This window comes from Elgaria multicarinata, chromosome 4 (assembly GCF_023053635.1).
Source record: "Elgaria multicarinata webbii isolate HBS135686 ecotype San Diego chromosome 4, rElgMul1.1.pri, whole genome shotgun sequence".
Taxonomy (NCBI): domain Eukaryota; kingdom Metazoa; phylum Chordata; class Lepidosauria; order Squamata; family Anguidae; genus Elgaria; species Elgaria multicarinata.
This window is the reverse complement of record NC_086174.1, coordinates 56,497,782-56,515,681: the sequence shown is the minus strand read 5'-3', so window position 1 is coordinate 56,515,681 and position 17,900 is coordinate 56,497,782. Positions and strand designations below refer to the sequence as shown.

General features: G+C 40.0%; 1 protein-coding gene across 1 annotated transcript in view; it reads left to right on the top strand.

The window, feature by feature from the left end:
- Positions 1–16,727, top strand: part of FMN2 (formin 2) — a 177,304-nt gene extending 160,577 nt beyond the window's left edge. Inside the window, exons 18-19 of the mRNA XM_063124336.1 lie at positions 13,195–13,276; positions 16,480–16,727. Coding sequence (XP_062980406.1) covers positions 13,195–13,276; positions 16,480–16,506 — 109 coding nt within the window. The 3' untranslated portion in view covers positions 16,507–16,727. The remainder of the gene's footprint in view (positions 1–13,194; positions 13,277–16,479) is intronic.
- Positions 16,728–17,900: the final 1,173 nt, after the last annotated feature.

Sequence of the window (17,900 nt, the reverse complement as noted above, 5' to 3'; positions counted from 1 at the left end):
GCTGGCTTCACCTGTTAATGCCCTACATGGGAAGATGGTCTCTCTCCAGACTCACTGGCCAATGTTGGTAGAAGCATCCCTGGCTGAGCACCTATTGTTAAGAGAAATAAGGTGTAGTTGAGTGGAATTCAGCCCCCAATTTAAGTACATAAAAGTTCATTTTTACTAAGTTTTAGGCATCTCCTATTTCAGCAAAGCTTTGTGGAATTTTAGCCTGGAATATGGTGATGTTATGGCTGAAGTCTTATTACTGTTATTTAAGATCATGTGTTTTATCATATTGTTTCATTTTATTTCCATAAACTATCTTTATCTTAATTGAAGAAGGCATGGTATAAATCTTTGAATAAAAACAAATAAAAATGGCTGGCAGATTCACTCTCTCTCTGATGCCGTCACCCTTGGAAATAAAAACAATGAAGAGTCCTGAAGCACCTTAAAGACTTTATTTATTATGACATCAGCTTTTGCAGACTAGAGTCTACTTCCAAAAGTGGATTCTGGTGTACAAATGCTTATGCCATAATAAATGTGTTGGTTGGTCTTTAAAGTGGCACAGAACACGTCGTGTGTGTTTTATTTATTTTTACTGCAACAGATTAATAGTACTACTCCCTCTGAAAGTTTGTACCCTGGAGATAAGACTTGAAGAAGCCACTCTCTATACTTGGAACATGCCATGGTGAGTTCTTGCTGCCATTCAAGGGCAGTGGCCTGAATCCCTGACAAATATCATTGAATTGTAATCCCCTTTCTACTTTATTCAGTGTGGCCTTTGTTTTTAGTAGTATGAATCTCTTAGCAACGTGGTTTTGACCCCTACCTCCCATACTCCCCAATTATTTTCATGCAAGAGCAGATAGCCTCTACCAACTGCAGAGTTCCTTCCCTGTCCCGTCCAGTACTCAAATTTGTACCCTCAGTCCTCAGTTTGCAACAGAAAGTTTGTATATTGGATCATGCTTTGTGTATCTGAGTTGCATCACTTTGTTTCGTACTTTCTTAAAGTGCTTTCTTAAAGTTATCTGAAGGCATCTAAATAGACTGAAGTCATCAAGCCCTGATGTAGTTACAGATTGTTCAAGTGTAAAACTAGTGTTATACTTAACTACCCCACTCCCACTGTTTGACTAAACTACCACAGGTTACTGCTCTCCGTTGTCCATGCACTGATTGTTAAGCTTAGAAAGGAAGTCAGTGTCTAGCAATACTACTAACTAAGTAGTGCTAGGTAATCTGAAATGCTGTTTGAATAATCAAGAACAGCAAAGAGGTGATGAAATCTAGTTCATAAGTGTGCATGCTTGGACTTACCTTACCGATATAGCCTTGGTCTTGCAGCCAAGATCCTTTTCTGTGGAAAGAAAAGAGGGGACGGGACTTCCAGTGTGCCTACTACTGTTCAGTTACATTTGCTTGTTTTACTACAAAATGCAGCAGCCCCTCTGTTGCAATTTCTGGACATTATGGGGTTTGGTCAAGCATGGAAGGAAGCGAAGCTCCCACTCTGCTGCCTGAATGCATCAGCACCAACCACTCATGGACAGCACTCTAAGTGACTTGCAGCTGCTGCCTTCAGGAAGCATCTCAGTTCGTTTCCTTAGCAAAATAAATGGCTGAGGTGTGTGTGTGTGTGTGTGTGTGTGTGTGTGTGTGTGTGTGTGTGTGTCCTTGGCTCTTGTGGTGCAGCCCTAAGTTTTATAAACACAGTGGTTTTAATGTTTAATATATTTAATGATATTTATGATTCACTTATAATGTAGACTTTCTAAGTGATATACGACCAATATATCGTAAAACTATAATAAAATACAATACAGAAATTTAGAAGTGACAGTAGCATGACACAGGACAAGAACAGAGTCAGCTTTCTGGGAAAGCTTATTGAAACAAGTCACTTTTCAGTAGGCACTGAAAACTCCAAAAGGTTGGTGCTTGTTTCATTTGTACTGGGAGGCAGTTCCAATGAATAGGTGCAGTGACACTAAAGTCCCTATTGTGAACCATCATAGACAGTTCCTGTTCTCTGAGATATTCCTACATACCACTCTGGCAAAATATGCTTGCCATTTTACTGACGATGCTTTCTTGAATTTGGAGAGCGTGTTGTTGTCTCCTCATATGATAACGTCTCATCTTTCAAAGTTTTGGAGAGTTTTGATTAGGTATGTTTTCAGTCATCTTCCATCTCCTGTTTACAGAGGTTTTCTGGTATGAACTACAAAGATGAAGATTTACTTTTACTGAGATTGTTAAAGGAAAGACAGAAGTTAGTTTGGAAATCACGACACACCTAATTATAACAATTGGTTGGCAATAAAAGAAGTTAGCTGTAGAGTTTTTGAAATTTTTGACCCATGACACATTGTGTGAGCAACTGAAGTACAAGGAGTGCATCCAGTGTATTTATTTATAGCTTCATCCAATGAGCGTTTTAATGCACGCTCGTTATTGGGCATTCACGAAATACTTACATGACGTCGTCCACCTCTCACGCATCTTGCGCCCCTTCTGGCGTAAGACGCACAGCAAAAAGAACCAGTAAAAGTCCAGTTGGAGCTCTACCCTACCTGACTCTATGGTGCTAATTACTTCCGGTTTTCAGGAAGCGATTTTTCAGTGGCGACAGAAGCAACGACGGGAGCCGCTCATTGATGCTCTTCAGATGAAGCTAAGAGTTTTAGATGATGATGGTGATGATGACAATGCAGTCCTACTAAGCTTGTCTATAGCTATTCCATTATGTCAGTATTTCTTTATGAAACAGTTCTCATTTCCTTCAAATCCGCAAAATCTGCCAGTTTTCCCCCTGTAATGCAAAGCAAAGCTTTAATGGCAGTAGCTTTGACCAGAACCAAATCTTGAGGTTTCGCTTCATTGCATCAGTGCTGTGACATCTTTCCATGTTCAAGGAGAATGTCAAGCCAGTTTTTAGCAGGGCTTCGGCAAGTTCCCATTGACATCAGCATGTCAAATTTTTGCACCTGCTGTCTATATTTTAGCTTTGCCCTGAAACCTTTGACCCTTTTCTCTGTTTCAGAATTTTATTTTGAATGCAAACTTCTAAAAACGAAACAAAAAACAATTCGACGTGGTATGTGTTGAATCTTTGAGTAACCAGATATTGCTTTCTTGAACAATGGGTCACATTCCGATCATTCATAATACATGAGGGTATCCAAGGATTTACTTAGCTCAACATTGACAGGTATGGAGTGTGACTGCACTCTGTTCTTTTAGTAGCCATCACTATTCTGCACTGAAGAGATTTCAGGCAAGGGATTGCAACTTATCCTTCCAAGCTGATGGCAGGAATCTTAATTGCTCATTCCAAGGTTTTCTAACTCCTTCATCCTCCTACCGTTTCTCTTTTGTTTTTGGTGGGGTGTGAATTGAAATGGACGGAAGGGTTTCTTCCTGAAATTAGCAGCCTATCTTAAGTTCCCATGAAGACTGGCATTGGAAAAGAGGCACCTGCATACCCCCATCTATTCTTTTTAGTGGGACATGCTCAGGTGCTTTGATTTTCTTAGTGACTACCATCTCTCCTTGAGCTTTCAGGAGGGAAAAACAGGCTTATGTTTTGACTAAAATGCCAAAGAGCCATAAAGTATCTTGGGAAAGTAATAGGGCCAGAATGCAGGCCATTGCTTAAGAACCTAAGCATCACCTTTCAGGGGATTTAGTAGGAAGAAGTCTTCCATTCTGTCACCATGACTATAATCCACAGCTAACTTCTGAAGGCTTCCCATTGGGATTTCTGGCCGTATTTTCATTATATTTATTAAAACATTTATATACTGCTCTTCATCCTATTTGGATTTCACAGTAAGATTAATTCAATAAAACAGACTAACAATAACAAAATAGAAGATAAAATCCTTAAAAACAGACTAAGATTTGAGCAATTAAAAACAAAAGTGTTGTTATTAGAGTATGCACACCTTCAAGTATCAGGCTCTAAAGCCATTTCAGGCTTTAAAAGTAAGTAGAATCCTTCCTAAAATGGCATTCAGAGCAGTATCTAGTCTGCTTCTATCGGAACAGTCCTTGCCCTTGTGACCTGACAATATAGAAAGGATGACTGGAGAGGTCCAAATTGACTACCCATGTACTTGACCCTTTATCATCTTGGTTGATCACATCTAGATGGGATTGGCTCAGTGGGTCCAGGAGGTAATTAATGCCTCCATGTGAAGGAGTTTGTTGCATGGCCTCTCCTTTCAAAACCCTCTCTGAATCCAGATGATCATAACAGTTTATTGTCCAGTTGGTAATATCCCATTTTTTTAGTAAAGTTCTCAAGCAGGCAGTGGCAGTTCAGCTCCAGGTACTAATGGATGAAACAATTGTCTACCCCCATTTCAATATGGCCTCAAGTTGTTTAAGGCTTCAGATGTAATCCCAGCACCTTGAATTGGGCTTAGAAGCAAGCAGGCCATACCAATCAAATTTGTGGCATCCTAGCTGATGCTTCCAAGTCATCATCAGGGGCAACCCTATGTATAACACATTTCAGTGATCCATATTTGAGATGATCAGAGCATGGATTACTGTGGCCATGCCTGACCAGAAATGCATCTATTGCTTTTAAATTATATATTGTTTTAACTTGGATTATGGTTTAATTTGTTTTCAACTGTGTATATTTATTGTTTTATACTGTATGTTTTTATCTGTACTCTGCCCTGAGATCTTAGTGATATTGGGCGGGATATAAATATTTTAAATAAATAAATAATAAATAAATGTACAAAGCTGGTAAAAGGCACTCCATGCCACCAAGGCCACTTGGGCCTCTAATGACAGTGCGAGATCCTGGCATATTTCCAAACAGCAAATCTGGTCACAGAGAAGGTGCAACCCTGTTCAGAAAAGGTTGAACACCAGTTCCCTACACCTGACAACCTTTTCCCACAGTGCTTCCATCTTATCAGGATTTCATTTCAGTTTATTGACGCTCATCCAGCCCATTACCAAGTCCAGGCACTGGTTCAGCATCTCCATAGTTTCACCTGACTCAGATGACAAGATGAAGTAAAGCTCAGTGTCATCCGCATATAGGTGTTTTTTCCATCACTGTCTTTATATGGCTTTTATGTGCTCCTGCTAGTTCTAACAGTTAATTAAACAGTACATCCAGTCCAAGAATGTGAAGGAACTGCTGTGAGAAAGTAAAACCAAACCTTGTATTTGTATGCCAGTGTGGCTAACTGTAAAAAAAAAATCCTTAGCCATTAGCAGTCACTAAGGCCACAAAAAGTTCTGCAGCACCTTAAAGACTAACACATTTATAATGGCATAAGCTTTGATGATCTACTGCCCACTTCATCAGGTCCAGGATGTGGCTGCTGCATACACAGATGAGTGTGTTTGTGTGTAAGAGAGAAAGAAGTGTAAAAGGTGGGGTTGAATGGTAATGAAATGCAAAGTAGTTCAGGGACAATTCAGTTAGAGTAAAAACTTATGTAAAATAAGATATTGACAATTCACTATAGCAGTAATTGGTGATAGCATAATCGTTTTAGCATTGCTAAGTAAATTAACTCTTGTAGTTGGATAGGAAATCATTGTTTCTGTTCAGCTCCAAACAAATAGAATCAAACATTGTTGTTAGTTCTAATTGTGCTATTTTTGTGAACCGCCCAGAGAGCTTCGGCTATTGGGCGGTATAAAAATGTAATAAATAAATAAATAAATATTTCATGGTGGAGTCTTCCTGTGGATAACACTTCATGTATCTGTTGAAATACACTCTAGCCTGGCTGTGAGATCTGAAAAAAACAGTTGTAAGGAGAGGCATCTTTGAAGATTGTGTAGCTCCTTATCCCCAGCACCACCTTAAGTGGTGAATGGCCATGAGCAGGGAAGATTCCCTCAGGTCTGCCTTCATAGCCCCATTTGCACCATGTGGACTGAGGGCAGGGCCAGCATGTGTTTGTGATGCTCTCTGCAAGCTTGCTTTCCCATTCATTGAACTTCATAGAGGGGTTCCCCTTCCCTGACTTAGAATGGGAGCCCCAGTTATGTAGAAATCAGCTTTTGCAAGTGTTTCTAGCTGGAAAAGAAAGCAACAGATTCTTCTGAGGATTCCCAAACTTGTTAAATTAAAGGTGATTTGTATTCTCCCCCCCCTTCACTATTTTAGTTTGTGGCAACTTAACAGTAAGTGCAAATAATAAAATTATACTTTACAAAGTTTATCATGAATATAAACTGAAGTAAAATGATCTGAATTCTTGATGTTGTACTTCTCAAATTAGATTTGATTCTTTCAGTCTAGCAGCCTGTTCCCGTACTTTCAAAAACCCATGATGAATCCTAGGCTCGCTTGGCTGTAAAAGTTGCCAATTCCTGCAAGAATAGCAGTTAAGCTGGCACCTGGTGTGTCATGTTGTACATCTAGATGAAAGGAGAGATTCCTGGCCAATATGTCTCCACAGCTCATTGATCTCCCTCTGAAGAAAGACTGGTATGTCTCCCTCCAGATTACTCGGCAGGATGATTTAAAGCTTGCTGTTGAACGATTTAAAGTCTGGCATTGTGTAGCTATGTATTGCATAGGAAGGAGCATGCCGGTAAGCTGTCACTGCTTCTTCCAAAGAAGGGCATTAAATCTTGTAGCACGAGGCATGTCCTCTCAAAGTAAATTAAGGGATCTTTTGTTAGGTCTCAGAATAGAAGCCGGTGAATTTGACTTGAGAATGAGACACCTGGAGACATGGGAATTATCATTATTTGTTTGTGTTGGGCACAGAGGGCTGGGAGGTTAGAAGCTGGAATCCTTCCACACTATATTTTGTGTTTTACCAATAGGATCAGAGTGGTTGAAGTTCTTCAGTTTTACAACAGCTGATAGGAGATACTCACATAGAGTTACATCCTCACCACCACTGCCTCTTTTTCTGCCTCCACCATTTGCCTCCTTCTACATATACTTTTGATTTTCACAAGGCATCCCTGCATCCCCTCAAGCTTCCTTCTCTTGCCCGCTTCCTAACCATTTCCATCCTTTCTTCAGTCTGGTCTAGTCTGCTGAAGGTCCCCTACGTTGAGGACCCTCAGAGAATATACTCTTAAATTGAGGCCCATGTGACATGGGAGATACGTGATTGGATCTACCAACATCTCCCCTAAAACAGAGTCTGATGGCACCATAAAGATGAATACATTTTTATGGAATAACCTTTCATGGATTACAGTCCATTTCATCAGATGCAGCTAATTTAAAAAAAATCACACTTCATGTCAGCTCATCATTTCAAGGAGGCCTATGTTATCACCCCACCACTGTGCTGTGAATAGCCACTGTTAAGATAATTATCACTGTCTGTACATCCTGCATTTCAATTCCCTTTACCTCACTTTTTACAATTCTCCCCCACACTAGAGGCTTTCAAGAGGCATCTGGACAACCATCTGTCAGAGATGCTTTAAGGTGGATTCCTGCATTGAGCAGGGGGGTTGGACTTGATGGCCTTATAGGCCCCTTCCAACTCAACTATTCTATGATTCTCTGGGGTAAGTGGCTGAAGAAACACCTCATGCATCTGATGAAGTGGACTATAGTCCACAAAAGCTTAGGCCATAATACGTTTGTTCATCTTTATGGTGTCACAAGACTCTTTGTTGTTTCTGCTGCAATAGCTGTGCTTTCCCTGAGTTGGATTGGAACAGTGGTGTTGGGGGAGGGAATGTTTTATTCCCCCCAATGTCATTTTCCCAACCTAAATAATTCCTCCCCTTCCAGGCTGTTTCCCTTTAAGTAGAAAACTCTGATCATGGTTCTCCAATGTAACGTGTAGCTTGGCCCTACATCTCTTCTTTGTCTAGCTGCGGAGCTGTAAGAGGAGAGATGGAAGGGGCAGGTATCTTGAAGTGTCAGGGGCCCACACATGAATAGCTGGAGGACCAGATGCAGATCAATTTGATGACCTCCACAGGCGATGCAGAGGGTCTTAAGCCTGTGAAATAAGTGTCATGCTTTGCTGAGATACCAGCATGCTTATATGTAGTTTGAGCTTAAGTGATTCAGGGCCCAAGCTACAGTGCCAATTTTGTGGCAACAGGGACAGTGAGGGAAGTATTCTTCATGTATGACAATTTGTTCTAGCAAATAACACACAAAGAAGTGAAGGACTGAGCAGCCTTCCCTAATCTGGTGGCTTCCAGATGTGTTGGACTACATGCAGTGGCGATGATGGGAATTGTAATTCAAAATATCTGGAGGACACCAGGTTGGGAAGAGCAGGATTACGTCATTGAAGGCAACCCCCTGAATTTACTACCATGACCCTTATAAGTGCATAATAGTTTGATCCCTAAAAGTGGGGACAAGTAACATGGCTTGTGGGCTAAGATATTTAATAGCAATTTTTCCAAAAACCATCAAAACCTGTGAGCCTCCCTGTTACTACAGATCCCGAGAAATCAATGTAGAATGTTTTAAACTTTTGGTTTTTAAAGGAAACAAGAACCATGCTGTGTTTTAAAATTGCAGTGGTTGAATTCCCTTTTTTCTTCCAGAAAGTCCTGAATAAGCAGATAAATTTGGTGTTGGGCTTCTGGAAGTATGTTTTTTAAACAGAGTAATGCTAGCTACTCCATCGATTATTGTTGGAAGGCTTGTCGTGACCACTTCAACTACCAAGCACATGAACATTCCAGCCTTGTCAGTCTGTTTAAATTAGTCATGTACTACTAGACTCAGGCAAAGTGTAAAGGTATCTGCACCAAGCCCACTTGGAGCCAGTAGGAAATGAATCCGTCTACCAGAGCTACTTCTTTAGACAAAATTATTAATGCTTAGTGGCAGGGAAGTGGCTTCCTTTCCCGCTGGGTTGAAGGATGGGAGAAATTCTCTCATGATAAGCCTGTGATCAGGCTAGTGTTTGGTATAGAAGGTAGATAAAATGATTCTGCAGAGGTCTGGTTTCTTTTCCCCGCATCTATCTTATTCATCTTGCAAACTGTTTTCAGACTTAATCATGGTGAACATTTCGTATACATTTGCCTGACAATAAATAAGAGGGATAGAGAGGTAAAAGTGCTGGTGGGGGGGACAACTTAATTGTGATGGAAACAAGGAACAGTTCCCTTTGTTTAGATTAACCTTCTGTTCTCAAGTCACATTTTATTCAAGGTCAAAATTTGAAAAAGTTTTGGACAGTATAACCAACTATGAATGTTTTTTTAAAAAATCATAAGGGATAGGCATGAGAAATGTGTGCCTCTCTGTGTGTGTGTGTGTGTGTGTGTGTGTGTGTGTGTGTATATATATATATATATATATATATATATATATATATATATATATATATAGTGTATGGCTGCCATAAGCAAGGAGTGCCATTGGGAGGTAAAGGGTGAGACCTGGGAAAGACTTCCTATCTACTCCTGGTAGACAAGAACCGTGAAGGGGGAATTGTCCAGCCTATGTCCTGGAGGTTGCTTGAATGTGTGACAGACAAGTTGTTATGCCATATGGAAGCTAGGCCATTTGTGTCAGGTGTGTTAGGATTTTTAAAGAGAGAGATGTTTAATTCCCAAACCTTTCTCCACAATGAGAATGCATCTTCAATGCATGTTACATTTGATTATTATCAACATTTTTTTTTTTTATTGGAGTGAGATTATTTTCAATTCTGGAATGCACTTCTAAATCACCACAAGCCTAAATTTGGAGTCACTTCACATAGTGAAAATTGGTAACAAGCTGTTGACATATGATTCCATTTCTTGGACTTGCCGGTAGCTTGCCAAGGGGAAACATTAATCCTACTCCTGCATCAAAATGCACAAATTCCGAATGTTTCAGAAACTTAACACATCTTGCCATGGGAAAGCCTGGCCTCTCCTACCCATTCCCTTCATGGCTCTGCTTCTTTACTGTCCAGCACATGTGGAATCCTGCTCACTACAACAGCGGGAGCAACGTATTGTGAGGAATACATAGCTTTCCACACACATCTTTCATCCTTTCATTGTGAGACCTGTTCATTTCATTAATTGAAACCCTCTTCCTAAGCTCATCCATGCATTGAGACACTTCAGTTCTGTCTCTCTAGCTGTCCCTCACTATGGAATGGTAGCATTTCAGAAAAAGCTACCTTTGAAGTCTTGAATTTCAACTTCCTCCATAACAACCTAAAGTCAGCTTCCAGCACCACCACTGCTACTACATTTCACACATCTTTGGTGCTGATGTGCACCATCACCTGTGACTCCTACCCAGCAATAGCTACTGGCCTATCTAAATGAAGTGTGACAACAGCAACGTTCAAAACTGGCAGGCAGACAACATGCTCTTCACAAACCCAATTCTCTGTGTTTCCAAAGGTGGCATTGCTCACTACCAAGAGCCGTCCTGCCCCCCTTGGTGTGGGAGGATATCAGTTAGTACACACACACACACACACACACACACACACAGAGGATTGGTCCTTTTTGAAGGAAGTATTTGCTTCAAAATGGACCCTGATTCTCCATTACAGCAGAGGAGCTGTCTCCAGGAGTAGGATATCACTATCATGACCCCAATGGCCTCATACATGAATCTTCTGCCATTCTCAACTTCTCCAGGTCAGCAACTTTGGCTTCAAGTGAGTGAAGTTGTCTCCTAAGGGTCAGGAACACCCTTGATGGCTTTCTGCCTTCATAACTGTTTTTTATTTAGTGGATCTGTGCTTTTTAAGATTAAAAAGAGAAGATGGTTTACTGTCTTGACCTCCACACCCTGATGCTAAACTTGCCCAGGTGCTTAACCTGCTGGTCTACATAGCTGTTTCTATTGACGCCCTCTGACGGGGGCTGAGATGATTCATCAACTGGGCTCCTCCTTGTGCTCATATAGCCGAGTTTCATCACAACCCTGTCCTACTTTTGTAGCTCTGGCTAGTTCCCCCAACTGCTGCTGTAGCCAACTAGATTAGGAGGGACACACACACACACACACACGTGTGTGTGGTTCATTTACTATGTTAAATCACACTCCAGTGGAAGCAAACACAATCAAAATGGTAGCACAAACCAGTTTGAGTTCCTTTTGCATTTGTTCCATAGATGTCATCTTTGACATTGAGGAAATACAAAGATCTGGTAGCAAGAGAGGTACACATAATAGAACAGAGCCTTTAATTAAAATTTTCATTAATTTGCTTTTCGTGCCCTTTTAATATTTCAGGGTGGGAGTGGAGGAGCTCTTATAACATAGACAGCTTTTATTAAGATGGGCCATTTTACTTACACTATCCGGTCTTCAGGGAAATTGGAAAAATAACTTTTCTTACTGCTCTCTCTCTCTGTGTGTGTGTGTGTGTGTGTGTGTGTGTGTGTGTGTGTGTGTGTGTGTGTGTGTGTTTTGTGTATGTGTTGGACTGGGCTGTAGATTTTTCCATCTAAACTCGTCTCAGACAGTTTCCAGGAGCGCTAGCATCCAGCCATGCTGTCTCCTGAAGTGCTCTGTTCTTTCCCTACAACTGTTAACAAATTGCTTACATATCTGATGAAATGCGCTTCTAAGTCAAAACAATCATGTGGGAAGAATGGTAAGACTGCCAAAGCAAAGGAGTCTTCCTTCGTTATGAGAACGTTTAAACCTTCTGACGTAGAATAGGTGGTAAGGATGCTGTGGAGAGATTAGAATGATAAATATGCTCACTCAGAGATCAGCAACCTGCTTCCTATAGAAGGCATAAAACATCGCATAGACTGTTTTTTAGAATCCAGTGAATTCTTGGCATACCACACAATTTTCTAGTCCTCATGGTTGTAGAGAAGGTAAGTTTAGAAATGTGATGGCAAACAAGCAAATAAACATACATTTAATTATACATTTCAGTTCTGTCTAGATAGTTTAAGGCTCCACAAAATGTACATATTTAGGGATTTGTAGTTGGATCTACATTTACTCATACTTTGAATAGACCCATTGAAGTCAATCAGACTTAAATAAGTCTTGACTAATTTAAGTTCTATTGATATCAATAGATCTTCTCGGAATATGATTAATCTGGATCCAAACTACAATTATATAAGAAGTGCAGCATATTCACCATAGGATAAGCCTGGCTCGTGAGAACATGTAGAAGAACGTATTTTTGCACATTCCCAAATATTGGCTCCCATCTCCCATCAATTTCTATCCTGAACTATTAATAAGCAATCTCCCTAACAAAGCAATGGTTGATCAGTTGCAACAGTATTACTTGCATATATCTAAACTATGGAAATTACACATGGCTTGGCAATTAATTAAATATCCTTGATGCAGTGGTCTTCTGGAGAGTTGATATCCCTATTTCATAGATACTTCCAATAGTGTTAATCTAAACTGTTTACCAATTGGGCAATTATCTCTCTCTGTCTGTCTCTCATTGGGTTTATTAATGTTGAGTTTATTAGAAATACAGTTTTAGTGGATTTCTTATTTTTCCCCATTTTGATTTTTAAAATATTGTATGACAGCATTGTATTATAATATCAAGTGTACAGGAGGTGGATCCACTACTACTTTCAGAAGGTCACTCAAAGTAATTCCCAAACACTATTTTAACATTAGGAAATGAAGCCAAACCAGTTAAAGCTTTTTGCTTTATTCACCATGGTTAAAGCCGTGGTTTAAGTTGTCTTCTGAGCACAGCCCAGCTTTCCGGCTTAACCACCGTGGTTAAAGCCATAGTTTAAGGTGTCTTCTGAACAGGGCCATAGTGTCTACTCTAAGTAGAATAATGTTAGATGCAATGTAATGCACTTTGGACAAATGGATGAAGACTTGTGATTTATGATTAACAATGTCAAAGTTATATTGAAATAAATTTGATCATTAGGCAAATGAATTAATGTAGAAAGTAAATAATAAAATGCCAAGCTGGGGCTGGGAAATGATCTTTAAAAAGACTGCAAAGCATAAGAGAAATGCCAGAGCAAAGAAAACCTTTGTACTTCTAATATTAATATCCAACATAATTATTCAATATAGGCTAGCACACTCAAGAATATCGTCACTGCATACAGCAGGTATTACAGCTTGCATGAAGCAGATGGGATTTTCTTGACAGTATTTCTTATAATTTATATTCTGCGTGCTATCAGGATTATTCTATGTTGAAAAGTATTGCCCTTGAACAGACTTTCATATGTTGTTCAGTCTTTGCAAGTGGTTTTGATTTGGTGAATTAATTAAATGTGTTGCAGGCTTAAAGAGGCTGAGGAAGTATGTCGACAGAAAAAGGGAAAATCACTTTACAATATAAAACAAAAGCACGATTCTGGAATTGTAAGTACAGTTTTCCTCATGATTTTGCTCCTCCTATGTATCGGTGCCGGCCTGACAAAATGCGTTGGCCCTTAAAATTTCAACCCTCTGCTCCTGTTATACAGCTTGTGATAACAATTCTCAGCAGGAATCCTCTTCTTTCCCTCTTGGTATTAGTAAAATAACCACTCTAGTAATCATTCAAATGAAGTCTGATTCAATAGGCTGGCTCTCCCCCAACTTGGTGCTCTCCAGATGTTTTGGACTATGATTTCCCCCCAGCATTTCTGACCATTGGCCATGCTGGCTGGCTCTGGTGCGAGTTGAAGTCCAAACCACCTGGAGGGCAGAAGGCTGTGGAAAACTGTGTTGGGCACTGTTGGTGGTTGTAGTTGCAGCAACAGGCTTGGTCAAAGTACACAGTCATTTAAAATAGTAGGTCGGGTTTCTGGAACCCAGCACTTGCCATGGTGGCCAGGAGTAATGGGAGCTGTACTCATCATTTACTGTCCAAAACACAGAGGAGGAGGACAGGTTTGTCAAAACAACAACCAAGGATACGTTCTAGTTTTAAAATACTAGGTTGGAGTCAGGTGTGCCTTACACGAGTAGACAGGCCCTTCCACTTGGGCAAGTGCAGCTCCATTTTTGTCAATCTCCCTCTCTATCAGCAGCCTGCCACACAATGTGTGGAGCCCACTCTGTGCTGGCACAGAAGGCACAAAATTTAGAATTTTTGGAGCCTAACACTTAGACAAGAACCCAGGGCATACCATGAGAAAGTGGGTGTTTTTCTGTGTCATGATTTAAAATGCTCCTGGGGCTTAAGGTCATTGGAGTATAGTCCTGGTTCAATGATTTGCTGTCTCTAGAAGCGGAAAGTGCCTGTTTTTAGATATGTGACCCTGCTAACATATAAAATGAAGGTGGTGTTTTTAAATGTATGATAACTGTATTGCTTTTTATTTAGTGATCTTTATTTTTATTTTAAATGCACAATAAATGGCTTTCTTTGTTTTATGCATTTGAAGGTTGTAGCTTGAGAACAACTTCAGCTTGACGCCTCAATACTCTGACTTAATTGGATTTCATTCTTAGTCTAAGTTGAAAGAAAGGAAAAATGGACTGACCCGTAACCAGTCCCACATGGGGGTTTGTTTGTTTCGTCCATTTGTCCATCTCCACAAGCACTTTTCATGTTGTCTGAAATCCTGAGACTCTTCCAAAGGAGTGCCAGTGGATACTGTTAGATAAATACAGTTGCTCTGCTGTTCTTGGTAGATAACAATATTTAAAATAAGAGCAAGTTTATCCATTCATAACAGAAACTAAGATGCACAGGAAAAAACATTACTATCTGATGATTCCCTGATCATTTCTTTTTGTTGGTTACTGCTGTTCCTAAGCGCTGTGTATGCAGGGTTTTCCAACGTTGCCTTTGGGGAAGTTAATGCTCCAAGTATCTACAGGGAATGCTTGGAATTGATGACTATGAGAAACTGTGATACTTGTGGTCTCCAGGACTGCAAATTTATTTATTTATTTGTTTATTTATGTATTTACTCAAGGTGACTTACAAAAACAATTTAAAATAGATTAAAACAATGAACACATTAAAATACAATGAAAAAAAGCAGCTGCAGAATAAAAATAGCACCCAACCCACAGACCCAATGACAGGCCAAATGGCTTTTTGAATAAAAGGCCATTTGCCTGTGTTTGGAAGGTTAGCGGAGAGGGAGGGAGCCCAACCTCCCTTGGGGGAGAGTTCCATAGCCACTGAAAAGGCCCTCTCTGGTGTTACCACCAAATGCACCTTTGATGGTGGCAGTCTCAAAAGAAGGACCTCTTCAGAAGAACTTAAGGACTGGGCAGGCTCGTATGGGACAAGCTAGTCTCAATCCAGACTACATTGCTGAGTGTGGTTTCGCATAAACCTTAGTAGAACTGGGTTGATCATAACCAGTGTGCAGGACAGTGTTCCAGCTGGGGCTGGCCCTTGGGGCCAAAGTCCAGGGCCTGCAGTCTAAGGGACTGTTCAAGCCCAAATAAGTCTTGACTAATTGTGGCAGGTGATGAGGGCAACAGAAGCAAACTCCATTTTATTCCTGTAGGCATGATTGCGCTGTGATTTAAGTGAGTCCTAAATACCAGACTGTGCATGCAGTTGTTTTTGTTGTTGTTACGTATTGGGAATCCAGAAGCAGTTGTAAAGCATGGTACGGCAATTGTGTGTGCTGGGGAGAGCAATGTTAATTGTGTGCCTCACAACTGAAGAAATCCACATGGCTGTCTAAAAGGGGCCCTGTGTCGAAATAGTATTTTATTTGGGGGGGGGGGCTGTTTGGCTGCAGGCTTGATCTACTTTAACAAATCCTTTCTTTTACAGGCAATGGTAAGTTGGTGAGTTAGAAAGTTGAGCTGTTTGAGTGGTGTCTTCTGATTGACTATTTCATTTTCATTTGAGAGTGAGAGCAAGTATAACTGTGACTGGGTTTTCTTTGTGGGGCAGAGAAGGTCTGGCTTTTAGAGGGGCAGGATTAGGGAATCTGGGTTATAGATTTGGGGGGTGTTTAGTTTTCCCTGAGAGGCCGAGGGAGGTACATTTTTTTTAACACCATGAAACATAAGCTGTATTAAAATATATTTTCCCTTATAAATAAAGTTTTAAATTTTGTTTTGTTATATTAAACCACGCCTTTCTTGGTCTTATTTTTTGATTAAAAGGGGTAAATGAAACCACAAAGGTAGTAAGACAGAGGTTGATGATAGACACACACACGCAAAGTGTTTTTAAAGTTCCTTCTTAAAAACAAAGAGGGTGGAGACCACGTAACAGAGGTTGTTCATAGTGTCACTGAAGGTGGTGATGCCACAGGTCCCCATAAGACCATTGGGTCCAGGGTCTAAAATTACCTAGCTGTACCACTGGGACAGGATTATGGGAAATGATATGCTGGGTTTCAGCTGATATTACAATGTTTCAGAAATGATTCCCCCCACCCTGACATTATTCCTCCCAGGAATTATCCAAAAGTAGCTTTTTGTGTAATGCAGTTTTGAAGTTATCTGAGTTATCTGTTACTAGTTTGATGTGGGCTCCTATCCCTTGAAATACAATAATTCTCATTTGCCATATCCAGATGGTATTGTTGCTCTCAGGTAAGGTTGGAAATGGTTGCTACTCGATCTTGTTTACTGTATTTCGTGTTCTTTATTTTCAGAAAGCAAAGATAAGTATGAAAATATGAAAGAAGAAAGGCACACGTCATTGTCCACCTCTTCAATAAACTCAATATGTCTGTAGGGAAAATAAGGAAACTACATCACACAGCCCATTTGTTTTCTAGACTTTTTTTGCATTTGTTTTCTGTTTTCACTGACTGGTATCTACCAAGCATACATTGATAAATGGATTTACTGTATGGCGTACCCAACAAATTATGGATTTGAGATATGCCTCTTACATGAACCCCAGACGACGTTTCCATCTAAGCATTATTTGTAATGTAAATGGAGGAATACTAATAATAACTAAATCAGCCCGTGTAAGAGCATCTCAGTCTGTCCTGAACATACTGAAAACCATATAAGCATCTAACTTCATAGAAACGTTACTTCCCATTCCTGCTGGAAACATCTTTCCAAAGCAAATACACTACAATGCTGCATTTAGATTAGAGGGAAGAATGTTACTTCTCAAGAATTGTTTGTGTCCGTTTCATATTGCCATTTGTAGATTGTATTTTGAACTGGTAAAGTGCTCCTTTTACTCTATAGCCATCCTCTCCAAACTCACATTGTCCACTGACTCAGTGTTTCTGAAATAACATATTCAATAGAACTGTCTTTGTAATTGATAAAGTGGGGCATATTCTCTTTATCTTCTGCCAGATATTAAGGGATGGAAGCAAAACAAAGGAAAGATATCGAAGTGTAGCAAGGCATAGGACTCATTTGGAAAATACTAAATAGCCTTGGGTGTTGCTACATACCTTTTTCCCTCAAAAAACTGATCTGTTTACAGAGTAAGAAGAAGCTAGCAAGTAGAGTTTCTACCAGTTTGAGGGTCTGAAGACATTCCCTTTTATAACCATTCTAGGTCATCAAGGATGACATTGTGAATTTCAGTTTTCTGGTGACAAAACAAACAGTACTGATTTGGTCAACTTTACATTTGCAATTATTTGGCGCCTCTTCAATCTCAGCCACCAAAAACAACCTAATGATTAGTCAGATCTAGTTTACAGCTTCTCCTCCACACATTAGAACATCCGCTTTTCAAATGTTCTTGCAAACAGCCAAAACATAAGGTGTATATATCCCAAAGCCCTTTAGAATGGAAGGTGCTGGGCTTGTTTTGAGTTCTAATTTGCTGATTCCCCTCCCCTCCAAGTAGCCCAGTACATGATACCTGGTTGTCCACAAGTTAATATATGGCTGCAGGAATCATAAGGGCTGCATAAATTATGACCTCAGGAATTGACTTTTTAAAATGCCAAGCACTAAAAATATATTTTTCATTCATTAGGGAAATTCTTTCCTGTTATGTGATCAGCCTGAAATTCTGTTGTGTTTCAGTATAGTTCCTGCTAGTCCCTTTATATGTTTTCCCAGAACTGCATTATAAAATCCTGTCATGTCA